The 17,448-nt window shown below is 39.6% G+C and overlaps 1 protein-coding gene across 3 annotated transcripts in view; it reads right to left on the reverse strand.

Annotated features, from left to right (window-relative positions):
• Nucleotides 1–17,448, reverse strand: part of MAPRE2 (microtubule associated protein RP/EB family member 2) — a 221,742-nt gene that overhangs the window by 98,141 nt on the left and 106,153 nt on the right. For all 3 annotated transcript variants that reach the window (XM_043444233.1, XM_043444232.1, XM_043444231.1), the window contains one exon: nt 9,549–9,676. In XM_043444233.1, coding sequence (XP_043300168.1) covers nt 9,549–9,669 — 121 coding nt within the window. In that variant the 5' untranslated portion in view covers nt 9,670–9,676. The remainder of the gene's footprint in view (nt 1–9,548; nt 9,677–17,448) is intronic.

The raw sequence follows: 17,448 nt of genomic DNA on the forward strand, positions 1-17,448 counted from the left end.
CTCTGCACTCCCAATGCAGGGAACCCGGGTTCAATGCCTGGGCAGGGAACTAGAATCCCACATGCCACAACTAAGACCAGGTGCAGTCAAATACATAAATATTAACAACAACAAAAAACCCAACCCATTTTTTAAAAATTCTAAGATCGAGAGCAAAAGCGCGTGTGTTTCTACTAGCATCTCACTATCTTTGCTAAGAAAGTTCTTGATAATGATACCAGGTCACAGTGTACAACCCGCAGAATACCAGCTGTGTCTCATTTCCTCAATTAGTAACTGAAAGGGTGGGGATATGGACTTCTAACTACTCTGTTCCTAGAGCCGTTCAGTGGGCATCTGATAAATGGATATGTAAAAATATCAGAAACATGCGTGTGCACACACACACACAGACACCCTCTCCCACATCTACAGCAGCCGCACACATGAACAAGAAGAGAGCAAGTCAGTGATCCGGGGAGGTTCCAGATAGCATCCGCTATAAACACTTGGCTTCTTTGGGCTTTTATCCTCTTGTATAAAACAGGAACAAAAAAGTCCCATTGTTCTTCTGCACACAGTTGTTACAAGAATTAAAACAGATAATACATATAAAAGCACAATGAAAATGCTGAAGAATGATACATAAAAGTTGAGGCCTTATGACATCATTTTGCCCCTAACGTATAAAACCATGCATTATGTGGCTGGTTAAAAATAATCGAAGCTATAAAAATGAATAGGATGGAATGGGGTTGTTTCAGCTATGAAATATGAATCTCCAAAATGCATGTTTTAGACTCAAAGGGCAAAGAACCAAAGAACAAAATGAGGTCCTTGGCCTCCTCCTAGCAAAGTAAGGAGATGAACACATTCCTAAGATCCTCGAGTTTATCTACTGAAAAACACTCAAGGGTTTCTCCAGTCCTTAAGTCTTTCCCCAGATAAACATATGAGGTGCTTAAGTAATCACAAATTCATTTATAAAAGGAAATGACTATTTTCCCCCAATTTTCTACTCTTCCTGTTAAAGTCTTTAGATGATTTAAACTGAAGAGGAGAAAAGGGAAAGAAAAAAAAAAGCAATATAAATATAAAATAATGTTTGATAAAGGCTACATCCATCATATAAGTAATTACCATCTTTAGGAAAAAATCAACATAACTTACAATATGAACATACACTTTTTTTCCTTAAGATACTTGTTTTATAGGGCTTGGTGAATGATTTCAAAATAAACATATCACTATGCTGAGCATCTTATTGTAAAGCAAAGACAAAAATCAGAGAAGGGGCTCTGAAGATTTCTGAAATCACAATTATGAATCACAAAACTCACCATCTCCTTGGGCTCTAGCGCTATGAGTCCCACAAACTTCACCAAGATTTCTGGGGACCCAATACTGAGGGCTCCAGACTAAAGCTAATGAAGTCAGTGCTGGGGATTTGGAGGTTCATTCCTCAGTCGAAGCACTCTCCTCTCATCGGTATCACCTTCATCACCTGACCCATCCTACCCTTCTTTTGATGACCTGCTCACGGTATAGCAATTCTCATCTCTAGACTCACACCTATGGACCCATTCATGGTTTCTGAGCAGGTGATACCTAGCAGAGTCTTAACTACAGTAGATTAAAGAAAAAGATCTGAACCCAAGGGAGACTGCATGATAAAGAGTTTGTGAATTAGCAGTATACTTACTAAGAACCCAGAAGACTGTATTCATCTGTAACATCTGGGAATTTTCTCAGATAAGGGAAAACAGTTAAGAGATGAAAATCTAGGATTTAATTAAGGGTACTGCTTTATACAAATTCCTACAATTATTAAATTTTGTGATGCTATTGAGAATTCTCAAAGGCGATCATTGGCTAAAATTTCTAGTAACATGTCACCGATTTGCTTAGTTCCAGTTAAGGCACTACATTAAGTTCACAGTGATTACATGTTCCTTGATTTCTTTGGTTAGTATATAAACTGCCAGCCTTCATCCCAGGTGACCTGTCTGCCCTGTTTTACCTTCCCTAGTTTATGGTGTTCATCTCTACCTAGGAGGGACTCCAGTAGAAAGGGATAAGAACCAAGAGGACACATGTGTACTTATAACCGTCTGGAAAATACTAATGGAGTTGCCTGACACCTCTCTAGTCAAAGATCTGAGCAGTTATCACTGGCTTCCTGGAACTGAAAATATTTGTTGCATTTCTCCCAAAGAAATGAGCAATTCCACGGTTTCCTGAGAAAATCCCAGATGTATGCAGTTTCTTCAAAGAAATAGAGTAAAAACAACTTTCACATACTCATATGACATCATCAGGAAAAACTCCACATTCCTCTTAGAGAAACAACACCCTCCATGTACTTAAGGGCTGGACCTAATAAAACATGCATTATGCTACGTCCTGGTCACTCCACGTGACTCAGGAGGGAGGGTTTCTGAGCTGCTTCCCAAACTCTGGCCATTCTAAGGCATCCAGGCAGCACCCACTTCCTCCCAAAGAACCTGAAGGAAGGTGCGTCTCCACAGACTCACCACGTCCCACCTCTCCTTGGCAGGCTCAAAGCTCTTCCAGAACACAACTGTGTGTGCTCTCTAGTTTCTTCCAGGACAGTGCCCTGCTGTCCTGAGCTCTTAGCAGACCATGACTCCGTCTTGTTAATCCAGGTCCCTGGGGCCTAGACCAAAGAAGGGCTTACAACGTGTGTGTCAAATAAAAGAACCTGGGTCATTTGTGGAGATGCGAGTGGACCTAGAGAGTGTCATACAGAAAGAAGTAATTCAGAGAGAGAAAAACAAATATTGTGTATTAACACATATGTGGAATCTAGAAAAATGGTACTGATGATCTTACTTGCAGAAATGGAGACAGATGTAAAGAACAAATGTAAGGATACCAAGGGGGAGCGGGGAGTGGAAGGAATTGGGAGACTGGGATTAACACACATACACTACTGATACTATATATAAAAGTGAAAGTTTGTGATCCCATGGACTATACAGTTCAGGAAATTCTCCAGGCTAGAATACTGGAGTGGGGTAGCCTTTCCCTTCTCCAGGGGGTCTTCCCAACCCAGGATTGAACCCAGGTCTCCCGCATTGCAGGCAGACTCTTTACCAGCTGAGCCCCAAGGGAAGACCAAGAATACTGGAATGGGTAGCCTAGCCCTTCTCCAGGGGATCTTCCCAACCCAGGAATCGAACAGGGTTCTCCTGCATTTCAGGCGGGTTCTTTACCAACTGAGCTATTAGGGAAGCCCAATGCTATATATAAAATAGGTAACTAATGAGGACTTCTCAGGTGGTGCAGTGGTAAAGAATCCATCTGCCAACACAGAAGAAACAAGAGAGGCGAGTTTGATCCCTGGGTCGGGAAGATCCCCTGGAGTAGGAAACGGCAACCCACTCCAGGATTCTTGCTTGGAGCATTCCATGGATAGAGGAGCCTGGTGGGCTACAGTCCATGGGGTCACAAAGAGTCGGACACAACTGAGCAACTGCATGCGTGCACACACGCACACAATGAGATCACATCATATAGCAAAGGGAACTGTCATGACCTGAACGGAAAGGAAGTCCGAAAGGGAGGAGATCCATGTATAAGCACAGCTGATTCATTCTGCTGTAGAACAGAAACTCACACACTGTAAAGCAACCATAAAAAAAAGATGTTGGAAAAAAAATTAACTGTCAGGATTGAATACAGTAATGAGACAAAGAGATGGTTGATTGCTTTCAAGGTCAATACGTATGTGTATATGTATGTACACACATGAACACAAATATATCATCCATCTATGTATGGGGCAGCTGGATAAATGAAGATGAGTGCATACACACTTTTTCCCACCATGGTATTTAGGATTACAAAATGCAGTGAACAGAAAAGCTCAACAAAAACAGCAATTTTACAAAAATAGCAATTTATGTTTATTTTTGGTAACAAAGGATCAAATATATATATATGAACACATTTAGAAGGAAAAAATACTACTATTTTCCATATTCTACTCAAAAAATAAACTCCTTTCAAGCGGCACATTAGTGGAGACATGGGAGTGTATTACCCACTGCAGCAGCTAAACCCTACTCTGAATCTCCTTCCCTTGATTTTTCAACTCACTTTTTGCCCCCCTGCTCTCCAGTTAGTTTGCTGAGACCAAGTAAATAGGTTTTAAAAACCATCTTCAGCCAAATAAAATCAGAGAATAACTATGGGCAAAACCCCTAAAACCCCACCTCTATGTAATACATCACAAATATGAATAATATTCCACTCTAATACAATGACATCTGCAACAACAGTAACACAATCCAAGATGACTTAACTTTCTGAAAGCAAGTAACAAGCAATGATATTTTATAAAGCTAAGTAAGCTCTGGAGCTACCAGACACCGGCAAAATATCCTTACTTGGTTTCAGTTCAACGAGAGGAGGTCTACTAAATTTAGACTCTGAGCTGATTTCATCAGCAACCTGTCCTCCTGACAGAGGTCTCTGCGGACAGGATGGAGAAATACCGGGGTGGGATCAACTTATTTCATAGGCACAGACTGCAGCCAAAAACGGTCACAAAGCGCACAGGTCCCGGGCATGGCTGACAACCACACCTCTAAATCCTGCAGTGTTGCTGTAAAGACGAGTCCTTTCCGAAAGCCATCAAGGACTCAGAATGGTCAGTGTGACTACGACACAGCCAGCTGGACTCAGGAGCTTTCCTGGAAGAAGTAAACACCAAACACTTGATCCAAGACAAAGCTTGAAACCATCTAGAGCGAGAACACGAAATGAAACTGAATCAAATCCTGATCATTTTTCTGTCTTTTTTTTTAAAAAAAAAATTGCTAGTCAAGAGAAGACCTAAAATTTTTTCATTCTAAAAAATGGTTTAATTCAAACTACGCTTTACTCAAATACTAAAATGCTCAGGAAAACAACTGAGCTATTATAACCAGCCTGGGGACAGGCGTGGCATCTGAGCATCAGCAGTTTGCTCTTCCTGTGGGGGGAGTGGGGAGGAGACAGGAGATGGGGGAGAAAGAGAGGACAGTCTGCAAGAGCCTCTGGGGCAAGGGGGTGTCGCTGGTCAGCTGCTGGCTGGCCAGGCTCTGGCAGTGACTCAGTTGTGGACCCAACGGCTTGGCTGCCTGCATCCCAGTTGAGGGGACAGGACTGGGGCACAGAGAAATGGCTGTCAGAAAAAAGTCTCAAAGGAAATTCATGTATCAGAGCAGAGGACGGGGAGGGTGAAGAGGAAAAGGAAAGGTACATTCTTTTCACTCCCAACCACCTCACTGCCTCATTTCTCTTTGCTTTTCTGCTCCAGACAGTTCACTACCTCTTCTATCCTCTCCAAAATGGTATTTCTAGTCACTAAAGTGAATTTCATGGCTTCTAAAGCACCAGACTGTCCATCCTTCTCTTTTTTAAATAAAAAAATTTTTTATTTTCTGTCTTCTCTTAAATCCCTTATAAAATTCTATCAAACTGGTTTGAGCTGGTACTAAAGTAAAACCAAAATGTGTCACTCTGCAAAAACCCCTAGAAATTTTATAAAGCAGTTGAACTAAAACATAAAATATTTTTAAGCCAAACTAATCAGGTATTTCATGTGGTTCAATCCCCCATCCCAACATGGGAAATCCACAAATATTCATTTTCAAATCAAACGTAGATGAGCCATATACTGTCATATTATTAGGCCATATTCACACCCACTGACAGTCTGTCCTTCATTAATGTAGTCCAGCTTTTCACTTGAAACATAAAGGTTGCTGCTCACAAGACATGGATGCAAACTAAAGATGCATATGACTGTATAACCCAGATTTCATGTTCAAAGTCAATTTCATATGGTTACATCCCTGGGTTAAAATAACAGGAAAAGAGCAAGTAATTTTCATCTTTTGCAACTTACTACAATGTGTTTCAAAATGTTAAACCTCACACCATCTCTCCTGTATAAAGCTTTAAAAATGCTTAGATGGAAACAGATGATATAAACATAGAAAATTCTGCAGAAAAAGATGCACCCATGCGAAGCAGTATGTCAGCTATTCACGAGCTAAAAGAAAAGCTGATGTTAGTTTTAACGTTAGCTGGAGGGAGAGCTTTTAGCTGGAAATAAAAAAAGAAATAGGAAATAATGCAAATGGGGAAACAATGCCAAAGGGGGACTGACAGTGCTGGAACATAAGTCTTTAGAAAAAAAGAGTAAGGAACAATTTTACTGAACAAGAAAAAACATCAGTTAAATATGTGAAGGTATTTTGTATGTTTTTCCACAGCTTATGACTAAAATAAAATTATACACAGTAAACTAAAGGAATTAAAATGAAAGTAAAAGAAAAAGATACTATCCAAGAAATCAGACTACTCATAATAAGTGTGCTGAGGACAAATCACTAAAGTCACCAATATCTGGTTTTGTTCTTATCCTAATGACACTGTCCTCGCTGCCTGCACCGTCTTCTAGAACAAAGAAGGGTATAAATAAATAAGTTCATAAATAAATAAAATGATAGAATGTCTTGCCAAATGCCACTGTTGAAGACAATGGTCAAAGACTAAATTATGAATAAGGAAACTGTGCCAGGTAAATTCTGGATATTTTTACTGTTGGTGGTTTGGGGTTCCTCTAAAATGCACAGCAAGCTCTTGGCTGCAGCCCAGAAGTACTTGGGGTGCTTGTTGGCTGGCACACTTTAGGCTTTGCACATCCAGAGATGCTGATTTAGAAAGTCAAGGATCCCCAAAACTGGCATTCTTAAGCAGCTTCTCAGAAGATTATAAATGCACTCAGTCCCAAGTTTACACTTTGATGAAACGACTGACTAAAATAAAATAAAACACCCATTTCTCTACTATGGGGATTAAGCAAACATGTTTGTTTGCTTTTTGAGGGAAAAAAATACAACATATTTGGTAGCCAGTGAGTTACCCTAATGACAATTATCTGTTCTTGTGATCAAAATGTTTTCCACAGGTTTCATCAAGCCACACTGGATGGCAACGTAGCTACATGTGATTGGAAAATGCAAACCAACGCTTTCTTTAGGGTAACTGTTCAAGAACCCTTCACAAATGCTGCTAAAATTTTACTGAATTTGCCTTATGAGAAATTGAAAATGTATGCAAGGAAATTATATATACATATACAAAGAACAGAGACACACACACAGACACTCCAGCATTTACTACTACTGTATCTAAAAACTCTAATTTGCTTCTCATTTCATTAGTCTGCAAAAACTTCCACAAATGTGTTAAACAGGAAGCTCCTCATGGGCCCCTTCGACACTTTAGACCCATGACTGGCAATTTTCTCTATGACTGTTTTTTCTTATCTCTTTCCTTCACTGGGTCTCTTTTTTTCTGGATAACCAACCCCATGGCCCTTATCCACAGGTACACACAGCCACTTCATGGGAAAGATACACAGTTTTGTCTTTGCCCCACAGCAGTTTCAAACTGATTTGCGTTCATCCTAATACGAGAACTTCTGAGGGAAGAATGTGTGTCAGGCCCCATGGAGAAACGGACCCACAGTTACAATGTAAAGTGGTATTTGTTATTAATAGAAAAGGGATGGCTGATAACAGAAAACACTCTGGTTTTTTTTTTTTCCTCCAACAAATTAAAAATAAAATATTAAGCCTTCCCTTGTGGTACAGTAGATAGGAATCTGCCTGCCAATTCTGGGAACATGGGTTCGATTTCTGGTCTGGGAAGAGTCCACAGGTGGCCGGGCAACTAAGTCCCTGCACCACAACTACTGAGCCCAAGTACTTAGAACCCGAGCTCTGCAACAAGAGAAGCCACCACAATGAGAAGCCCATGCACCATGACGAAGAGCAGACCCCTGCTCCCTGCAACTAGAGAAAGCCCACGCACAGCAACAAAGACCCAGCACAACCAAACACATACATAAATACTTTCTTTTAGAAATAAAAAAAAATAGCAGGGTGTTCCGGAACGCAGAGCAAGAACACACCAGAAAACCTGACTGAGTGGGGATCTGCAGCTGAGCAGGAGCAACAGGGGCCATTTCTGACAGGCATCGCCAGAGTCATTTCAGTAGGCGAACACCACATTATTCCTGGGTGTCATCACAGTCTAAGTCGGCTTTCTCTGGATCATACTAAAGGGTAAAGAACTGCTCGGTCTGCATCCATTACTGACCTCCCAGATCAGAGGACTGATGCCTGAAGCCTGGACACAGAGCAGGTGGGTCAGGCAAGGCCGAGCTTCTGGATACCTGACTGTCTTGCTCATGAGAAAATGACGATGGGAGAAGAGGTGTCAGTAGAAGGGAAGTTTGTCCGCTAGTTGATTCTGATCCAGCCTAGATGCAGAGAAGTGAGAGTGTCCTCTCTGGTGGGCCTGGACTGGTGGGGGCTGACGGCCCTGCATGAAATCTGTCTACACATGACTCACAGGATGTCCTGCTGCGGCCCCAGCACCGCCGCACCAGCTACACCTGAAGACGCTTCCGTATCGATCATGTCTCATGGGATTTCACACGAATCCATCTCAGAATATTTTCTAGTCTCGAATACCATTTTGGGTCAGAGGCCAGAGAGGAAATCTCTCACTTATTAGTTCATAAGAAGAAAATACTTCCTATTCCGAAAGGAAGACTATGTCTCTGCTAAATACTCTAACCTAAGAATGAATTACTTCACTAGTGACATGTTCTTTAACAAGACCCCACTTAATCACTGAAATCAAATTTTTTTTTTAAATTTAGCTCTATATGCACTCCTTACACACCTACTTCATAGTAGGCAGGGTGCCAACTCAGACACTTGACAAAGAATGAGACACAGTCCTGCCCTCAAGGGCTCCGGGTACCTTCAGGGGAATAAGAGCTGGGCCATCTAACACAGCATGGTAGGCGTTATTCTGGAAGGGTGGAGGGCATAGTGCTCCAGGAACACCACGAAGCCTGGGAGGTCTGGGGAACCCTTCAGAGGGAATGACAATGGGGTTGGATTTTAAAGTGTGAACGAGATTTTACTGCAAATGAAGAGAAGGGGAAAGACCTTCTTGGCAATGGGAGCATGAAAAAAATCCATGCGATGCAAAAGGGAAGGAGTCTAGGGAACAAAGACTATCGCGGGGCAGAGGCACAGGGCAGGGAGGTGTGGACCATGAAACTGAGGAGATGGATAGCAGCCAGAGGGAAAGGACCTTATCAGCGAATTTTATCCTGTAGGAAGGACAACGTGGTACCCGGAACGGTTAGTTTTGCAGCATCCAATCTGCAGTTTTAAGAAGAGATGTGTGGTGGCTTCCTGGGGGGGTGACAGAGAAAAGGCTGGGAGACCAGTTACAGAGCTTCAGCGAGATCACTCGTAACACGTTTTGGGGTGGCTCAGTGCTCTTTGGTGAACATCATCATTTTCCCCCATATGTTCTTTAATTATACCTGAGGTTTTCTCCTTAAATTATCTATTGAAGCTGATATGTATATATATATTCCAATTCCAAATATGTCATCTGTGGTTTATAAAATCACATTCCACATGAGTAAACGTTTAGGTAAATACTTAAAAGAATTCTCTTACCTGAACAAAGCTGTTCCACTTTTGTGTAGTTTAAAGATACTATGTCATTAACCCAAGCGATGATGTCATGTCTGCTCATAGTCTCTTGGGTTATCGAGGTAGAATACACATTGACCGCCATTCCCCAACTAGAAAAAACAAACAAACAACATTCATTTACCTACAAGGGAAAAAATGAACTCAGAAAGATGACAGACATCCATCCAACTCTGACAGAATTCTAATATGGTTAAAACTCATATATGGTTCATGCATCATCATTTTATATCTCCTTCAACTTGATTCAAATGTTGTTCAGGCTCTGAGATTCCTAATGTCTCATGTAATTTAGTGTTTCACATAGAAGATGAGTTGGGAACAATTTTTTTTTTTAATCAGCTTTAGAGAAAAGGAAATTCCCTTCAGAAATAGGATACATACATGTTTCATTAGAAAAAAAAAAATCTTCACCAGATAGTCTCTATCCCTAAAAACTTTGGATAAAGAAAAAAAAGGAAAAAGAAAAAATTATACAGAAAGTATTTGGAACTGACTGCATGAGTCCTCCCTTCATCTCTGACTTTAATATTCTCTTTCTGACTATTCCATGACACCTACTACTTCCCCCAACTTTTCTCTGGAGTGGTACACAGTGGCCGCAGAAAAAGTAACAGAAAAGGTTTGTTTTGCTTAAAATACTTTGATAGCTATAGTTTGGTAAGATTGGTTTCCTCTTTTTAATTAATAAACAATGTATTTAGGGCAGCTTTAGATTCACAGCAAAACCGAGTGGAAAGTACAGAGTTTTCCCATATACCCCCTCATCTGACAATCTCCCTATCAGCTGATATGTTTGTTACAATCAGCGAACCCACACTGATGCACTCTCATCACCCAAATTCTATAGTTTACATTAGGTTCCCTCTTGGTGTTGTATATTCTCTGGGCTGTGACAAACATACAGTGACATGTATCCATCACTGCAGTATCACACAGAATCCTAAAAAAAACCAATCCTCTCTGCTCTGTCGATTCATCCTTCCCGCCTACCATTTCTGGCAACCACTGACCCCTCTTACTGTCTCCATAGTTTTACCTTTCCCAGAAGGTCATACAGTTGGAACCACACAGTACATAACCTTTTCAGACTGGCTTCTTTCACTAATGCACATTGACGGTTCCTCCGTGTCTTTTCACGACTTGTGAGCTCACTTTTTTTTGCACTGAATAATACTGCACTGTCTGAATGTGTAACACTGAAAGACATCTTGCTGGCCTCCAAGTTCTGGCAAATAGGAGTAAAGCTACTATAAATATTCACGTGCAGGTTTTTGTAAGTTTTGATTCATTAGGATAAATACCAAAGAGCACGACCAACCTGGGTCATATGGTAAGAGTGTGCTCAGTTTTATGAGAAACTGCCAAACTGTCTCACAACATGGCTGTACCATCCTGAATTCCCAACAGCAATGAATAAAACGTCCTATTGCCCCATGTCCTCACCAACACTTGGTGGTGTCAGTATTTTGGAGTTTGGCCATTCTAACAGGTGTATACTGGAGAAGGAAATGGCAAGCCACTCCAGTATTCCTGCCTGGGACCCACGGACAGAGTAGCCTGGCGGGCTGTGTAGTCCATGGGGGTCACAAAAGAGTCAAACATGACTTAGTAACTAAACACCACCACCAAAACCCAACTCTTTAGAGACTTCAAAGTGATATTCTATTATTCTTTTTTTAAATTCAAGTATAGTTGACTTACAATATTGTATACATTAAAGTGACTCAGAGATATACATATATATATATATATATTCTTTTTCAGATTCTTTTCCATTATAGGTTATTGCAAGGTATAGAATACAGTTTCCTGTGCTGTAAAATAGGTCCTTGTTTTTATTTATTTTCTACATTCTAGTGTGTATATATTAATCCCAGACTTCTGATTTATCTGTCCCCCAACTTTCTCCTTCGGTAACCAAAAATTTGTTTTCTACGTCTGTGAGTCTGTCTCTGTTTTGTAAATAAGTTCATTTGTATTTTTTTTAAGATTCCACGTGATATAATATTTGTCTTTATTTGTTTTGACTTACTTCACCTAGTGTGACAATCTTTAGGTTCATCCACGTTGCTGCAAATGGCAATATTTCATTTTTTATTAATGGCTGATAATGTCTACCACGTCTTCTTCACCCTTCCATCTGTCAATGGACACTTAAGTTGCTTCCATGTCTTGGCTATTGCCGGTAATGCTGCTATGAACAATGAGGTGCATGTCACCTTTTTGAATTAGAGTTTTCATCTTTCCTGTATATACGCCCTGGAGTGGTATTGCTGGATCATATGGTAACTATAGTTTCACTTTAGTTGCTTTTTTTTTTTTTGGTTGTGTGATTTGTGGGACCTTAGTCCCCGAACCAGGGATCCAAATCTGTGCCCCTTGCAGTGGAGGCAGGTCCTAACTACAGGACCACCAAGAACTCCTTATTTTGGAATTTTTTTTTTTTTTTAAGGAACCTGCATACTGTTCTCCATAGTGACTATACCAATTTACATTCTCACCAACAGTATAGGAGAGTTAGTTCCCTTTTCTCCACAGCCTCTCCAGCATTTATTACACGTAGATTTTTTGGTGATGACCATTCTGACTGGTATGAAGTGATATCTCATCATGGTTTTTACTTATATTTCTCTAATAATTAACGATGTGGAGTATTTTTTCATATGTCTACTGGTCAGCTATATACTTTCTTTGGAGAAATGTCTATTTAGATTTTCTGCATATTTTTTGATTGGGCTGTTTATTTTTTGATATTGAGCTGTATGAACTGTTTGTATATTTAGGGAATTAAGCTCTTAGTGGCTGCATCGTTTGCAAATCTTTTCTTCCATTCTGTAGGTTGTATTGTTTATGGTTTCCTTTACTATACAAAAGCTTGTAAGCGTGAGTAGGTCCTGTTTATTTTCACTTGTATTTCTACTACCATGGGAGACTAACCTAAGTATTGCTGCAATATTATTTCAGACAATGTTTTGCCTATGTCCTTTTCTAGGGATTTTAAAGTGTCATGTCTTATATTTAAGTCTTTGAGCCATTTTGAATTTGTTTTCGTGTACAGTGTAAGAGTGTTCTAACGCCATTGGTTCACATGTGGCTGTTCCGGTTTCCCAACACCACTCGCTGAAGAGACTGTCTTTCCCCATTGTGTCCTCCTGCCTCCTTTGTTGAAGACCAATTAGCCACAGGTGTGTGGTTTGTTTCTGGGCTCTCTCCTCTGTTCCACTGATCCACATGTCTGTTCTTATGCCAATGCCAACCTGTTTTGATTACTGTAGCTTTGCAGTGTTGTCTGAAATCTGAGAGGGTTATGCCTCCAGTTTTGCTCTTTCCCTTCAGGATTGCTTTGGCAATTCTGGGTCTTCTCTGTTTCCACATAAGTTTTAGGATTATTTATTCCAGTTCTGTGAAAAATTTCATAGGTCATTTGACAGGGATAGGGTTAAACCTCTGGATTGCTTTGAGTAGTATGGTCATTTTAACGGTATCAATTTTTCTAATCCAAGAGCCTGGGATATCTTTCCATTTCTTTGAATCACCTTCCATTTCCTTTATCAACGTTTTATAGCTCTTAGCATGTAACTCTTCCACCTCCTCTGTCGGGTGTATTCCTTAGTTTTTTCTTTGATGTGATTTTAAAAGGTTTTGTTTGTTTGTTTTTACTTTCCCCTTCTGATATTTTATTGTTAGTGTAAAAATGCAGCAGATTTCTGCATGTTAATCTTGTACCTTGCTGAATTTGTTTATTGGTTCTAATAGTTTTTGTGTGGAGTCATTAGGGTTTTCTATAGAGAGTATCATGTCATCTGCACATAATGACAATTTTACTGCTTCCCTTCCAACCTGGATACCTTTTATTTCTTTTTCTCATCCAACTGCTGTGGCTAGGGCTTCCCATACTATGCTGAATAGAAGTGAGAGTGGACATCCTTGTTGTGTTCTAAAATTCAGTAGGAAAGGTTTCAGCTTTTCACTGTTGAGTATTATGTTGGCTGTGGGTTTCTGATAGCTTTTATTTATACTGATATCTGTTCTCTTTATACTCATTTCAGTGAAAGTGTTTATCATGAATGGATGCTGAATTTTACCAAATACTTTTTCTGCATCTACTGAAAAGATTATTTGGTTTCTGTGTTTTCTTTTGTTGATGTGATGTATCATATTGATTGCTTTGCATATGTTTACCATTATTGTGGCCCTGGGGTAAATCCAACTTGACCATAGTGTATGATCCTTTGTTGAGGACTTTTGCATCTGTATTCATCCACGATATTGGCCTGTAATTTTCCTTTCTGGTACTATCTTTGTCTGGTTTTGGTATCAGAGTGATGGTGGCTTCACAGAATGGCTTTAGGAATGTTCCCTCCTCCTCAATCTCTTGGAAGAGTTTGTCAAGGATTGGTGTAAGTTCTTCTTTGTATGTTTGGTAGAATTCCCCAGTGAAGACACCTAGTCCTGGACTTGTTTGCAGGGAGGTTTGTTTGTTTGTTTGTTTGGTAATTACAGATTCAATTTCACTTCTAGTGAATTCTATCTATTCAAATTATCTGCTTCTTCTTGATTCAGTTTTGGTGAGCTGCATGTTTCTAGAAACCTGTTCATTTCCTCTAGCTTATCCAATTTGTTGGCATATAACTGTTCATAGTATTCTACTGTGACTTTCTATATTTCTGTGGTATTGGTTGTTATTTCTCCCTTTCATTTCTCATTTTGTTTACTTGGGTTCTCTCTCTTTTCTCCTATTTATTCTTGATTTATTAACTAGAATAATTCTACAAAGAGATATTTCCTCTCTGAGATACTGATCATATAAGAAAGGCAAGATAGATGCCTGATTCTTTCCCTGTATCTTCAGATTTTCACAACAAAGAGGTAAGTTTCCTAACAGTCTCCAAACATGACCAATGAGGTTTTTATTTCTGAAGTTTAATTATGAACTTACAGATTTAAAAACATTTGATACACAGTTTAAATCACTGGCTTCTGAGTTTTTTCTGACAAGGTTCTAGTAGTCTTTGCTAACTTCCCTGCTTTCCGGTATGAGAAAAAGCTTCAGGCTTAACTTGTACATTTGCTGCCTTAGACCTAAAACCAGTCATTTTTCCAGGAGTTCCTTATTCCTTTGGTCACAAATACTAGAGATAATATTTTTAAGCACAACTACATACAAAAGAAAAATACAGACATATAGATTTTACACAAAAATCTACACATTATTAAACAGTTGTATTTGAAATTCTTATTAACTCTAAAGCAACAAAATATCAGCTTTCTACTTAAAGTGCTAAGTGACAATTTTATTTATAGGTAAGTATAAAAATAAACATCCATCCATCCTCAGAAGCACCCTCATCTCTAAATTTGCTTCCCCTGAAGATGTGAAAAAACTTAAGACACTGGCATCCCCACAAATGTGACCACAGTTACTGCCTTTCTACAACATTATTAAAAATGCTTTTAATTTTTTGCTTAATAACTTCCATTGTTTTCTTTATTATTTAGCATACAAACCATTTGCTTTTAATTACTAGTCAATTTAAAAAATCAACTATGTAAACTATATAAAACTTCAGTAAAAATTATTCGAAATTTAAAATGTTTTGGAGTGTCTGGTATAATTCTCATTTACCGGCATAATTTTTGGCAGTCCATGTATTTTTCTAATGGCTTTGCCTGCAGGCAGTAGGGAGAAGCTTTTGCTTTAAGAGGCAATGTACTACCAGAGGATGAGGCACCAACGCCTAGAATTGTGCCAGAGGGCAAAAAGCCAAGTTGGGATGAAATTTTTGCTCTGGATGATTTAAACACAAAATTAAATGCAAAGCAGGGGAGACACAATCAGATCTGTGTTTCAGAAAGATTATCCACAAGTAAGTGAGTAAAGATGGTCTGTGGTTACGTAATAGATAGAAATGCATAACAAAAGAACAGGTTGAAGAGTTATGATAGCTTTTAAAAAATCCATAAGAATGGAGAAGCAAGTCATTTGCTGCAGGTTCTGTCAATGAATCACACTCTTTTCTGCGTCTTTATTGACAACATTCACCAAAGGACAACAATTCTTTTATACTGAGACATTCGGTGCACAAGAGCAAGTAAAGCATTACCTGCCTTCAAGGAGCTCATTAAGATGACCAGGTAAGCAACAGAATAGCAGCTGATTTTTGCTTTAGTAAAACTTCAGTTAATTATTTACTAGACTCACACTCTAACCTCAACCACATCCCCATCTCCACCGGACACGACTGCAGCCCCCAAAAACCCTGAAGTAAGAACATATATCTGTTGAGGGACCTGTGGGCGAACAAAGAGAGAGGACAGACAAGAGGAAGGGCGGAGCAGTGAGGGTTAGGAATGTTTTCTGACAGTTTCTAAAATAAAACGACGATGATGCATCACTTTGCCGACAAAGGTCCGTATGGTCAAAGCTATGGTTTTTCCAGTAGTCTTGTACGGATGTGAGAGGGAGACCATTAAGAAGGCTGAGCACCGAAGAATGGATGCTTTCAAACTGTGGTGCTGGAGAAAACTCCTGAGAGTCACTTGGACCGTAAGGAGATCAAACCAGTCAATTCTAAAGACAACCACCCCTGAACGTTCACTGGAAGGACGGATGCTGAAGCTGAGGCTCTAATACTTTGGTCACCTGATGCAAAGAGCTGACTCATTGGAAAAGATCCTGATGCTGGGAAAGACTGAGGGCAGGAAGAGGCAGGGGCGACAGAGGATGAGATGGTTAGACAGCATCACTATGAGATGGTTAGATCGCATCATTAACTCAATGGACATGAGTTTGAACAAACTCAGGGAGATAGTGAAGCACCGGAAAGGCCAGCATACTGCATGCAGTCCATGGGGTGGCAGAGTCAGACCCGACTTAGCAACTGAACAACAACAATATACCTACTTCTACCAGTGGAATCAACATAGTTCATTTCTATTTACCATCTGTGCTGATGAGAATATTCTTAGAATCTATCTTCCTCCATATTTTACCAAGATACTTCTAAATTCATTTCAGTTTGTGGTTATCTTTCACCTCCTCTATTAGTTCCCCATCCAAATGTGTGACACCTTTAGATTTTGCAGGGGAGAGCATGAGGTCCAGATTTCCTCTGTGCAGGGAAGGCAGCTGAAGTAGAAAAAGAATTCTATTTCTGCTCTGCCAGTCACTCTTTTCTCCCCCTAATTCCTTCAGAAAAAGAAAACTTTCTACAGGTGCATCTTCAATACATTTAAGCTGAAATTATTCATCTGACTCAACAATTCACAAATGAGAATTTATACATCTCCAAAGGTTAAACTCAAGGCTAGTGGAGTTAGCTCGTGTGTAAACATCCACTAAAATCTGAAGACGTCATTATAATTTCTTAGATGCCAATCTATATTGCAATATAAAGGTGAAAGTACTGGTCTCTACTTATTCATCAGATATGTTGTATAGATAATTATCTGTACTTTCTTTATAAAGAAATTTTTCTATCATGTTATAGTTAAAGTGGTTCCCTGCTCCCATTTTGACTCTTGAAAAAAAAAAATCCTATTCGGGAGCAGGGCAGGAGCCGTATTCTTTGCTGACAAATGTGGACTTCTAGTCTTTCTGAAGGACAATTCAAAATATTAATTTTTAAAATTTTACCGAGTAATTTGCAAAGACTCAGGCAAGCAAAGTAAATGGCTAAAAAGGTAAGATAACACTGAATGCGACAGAATAAAGAACCAACGGACTGTGCAGTTTATTCTGCTTGGCTCCTCAGCATGCCTGTTCCAGAGAAATTACTGTTTATTCTTCGATGACCTGACATCTGGTCTCTAGGACAAGCATGTCTCTCTGTGTCACCCTCGTAAAAAAGGAAGTCCAAGC

This window comes from Cervus canadensis, chromosome 23, assembly GCF_019320065.1.
Source record: "Cervus canadensis isolate Bull #8, Minnesota chromosome 23, ASM1932006v1, whole genome shotgun sequence".
Taxonomy (NCBI): Eukaryota; Metazoa; Chordata; class Mammalia; order Artiodactyla; family Cervidae; genus Cervus; species Cervus canadensis.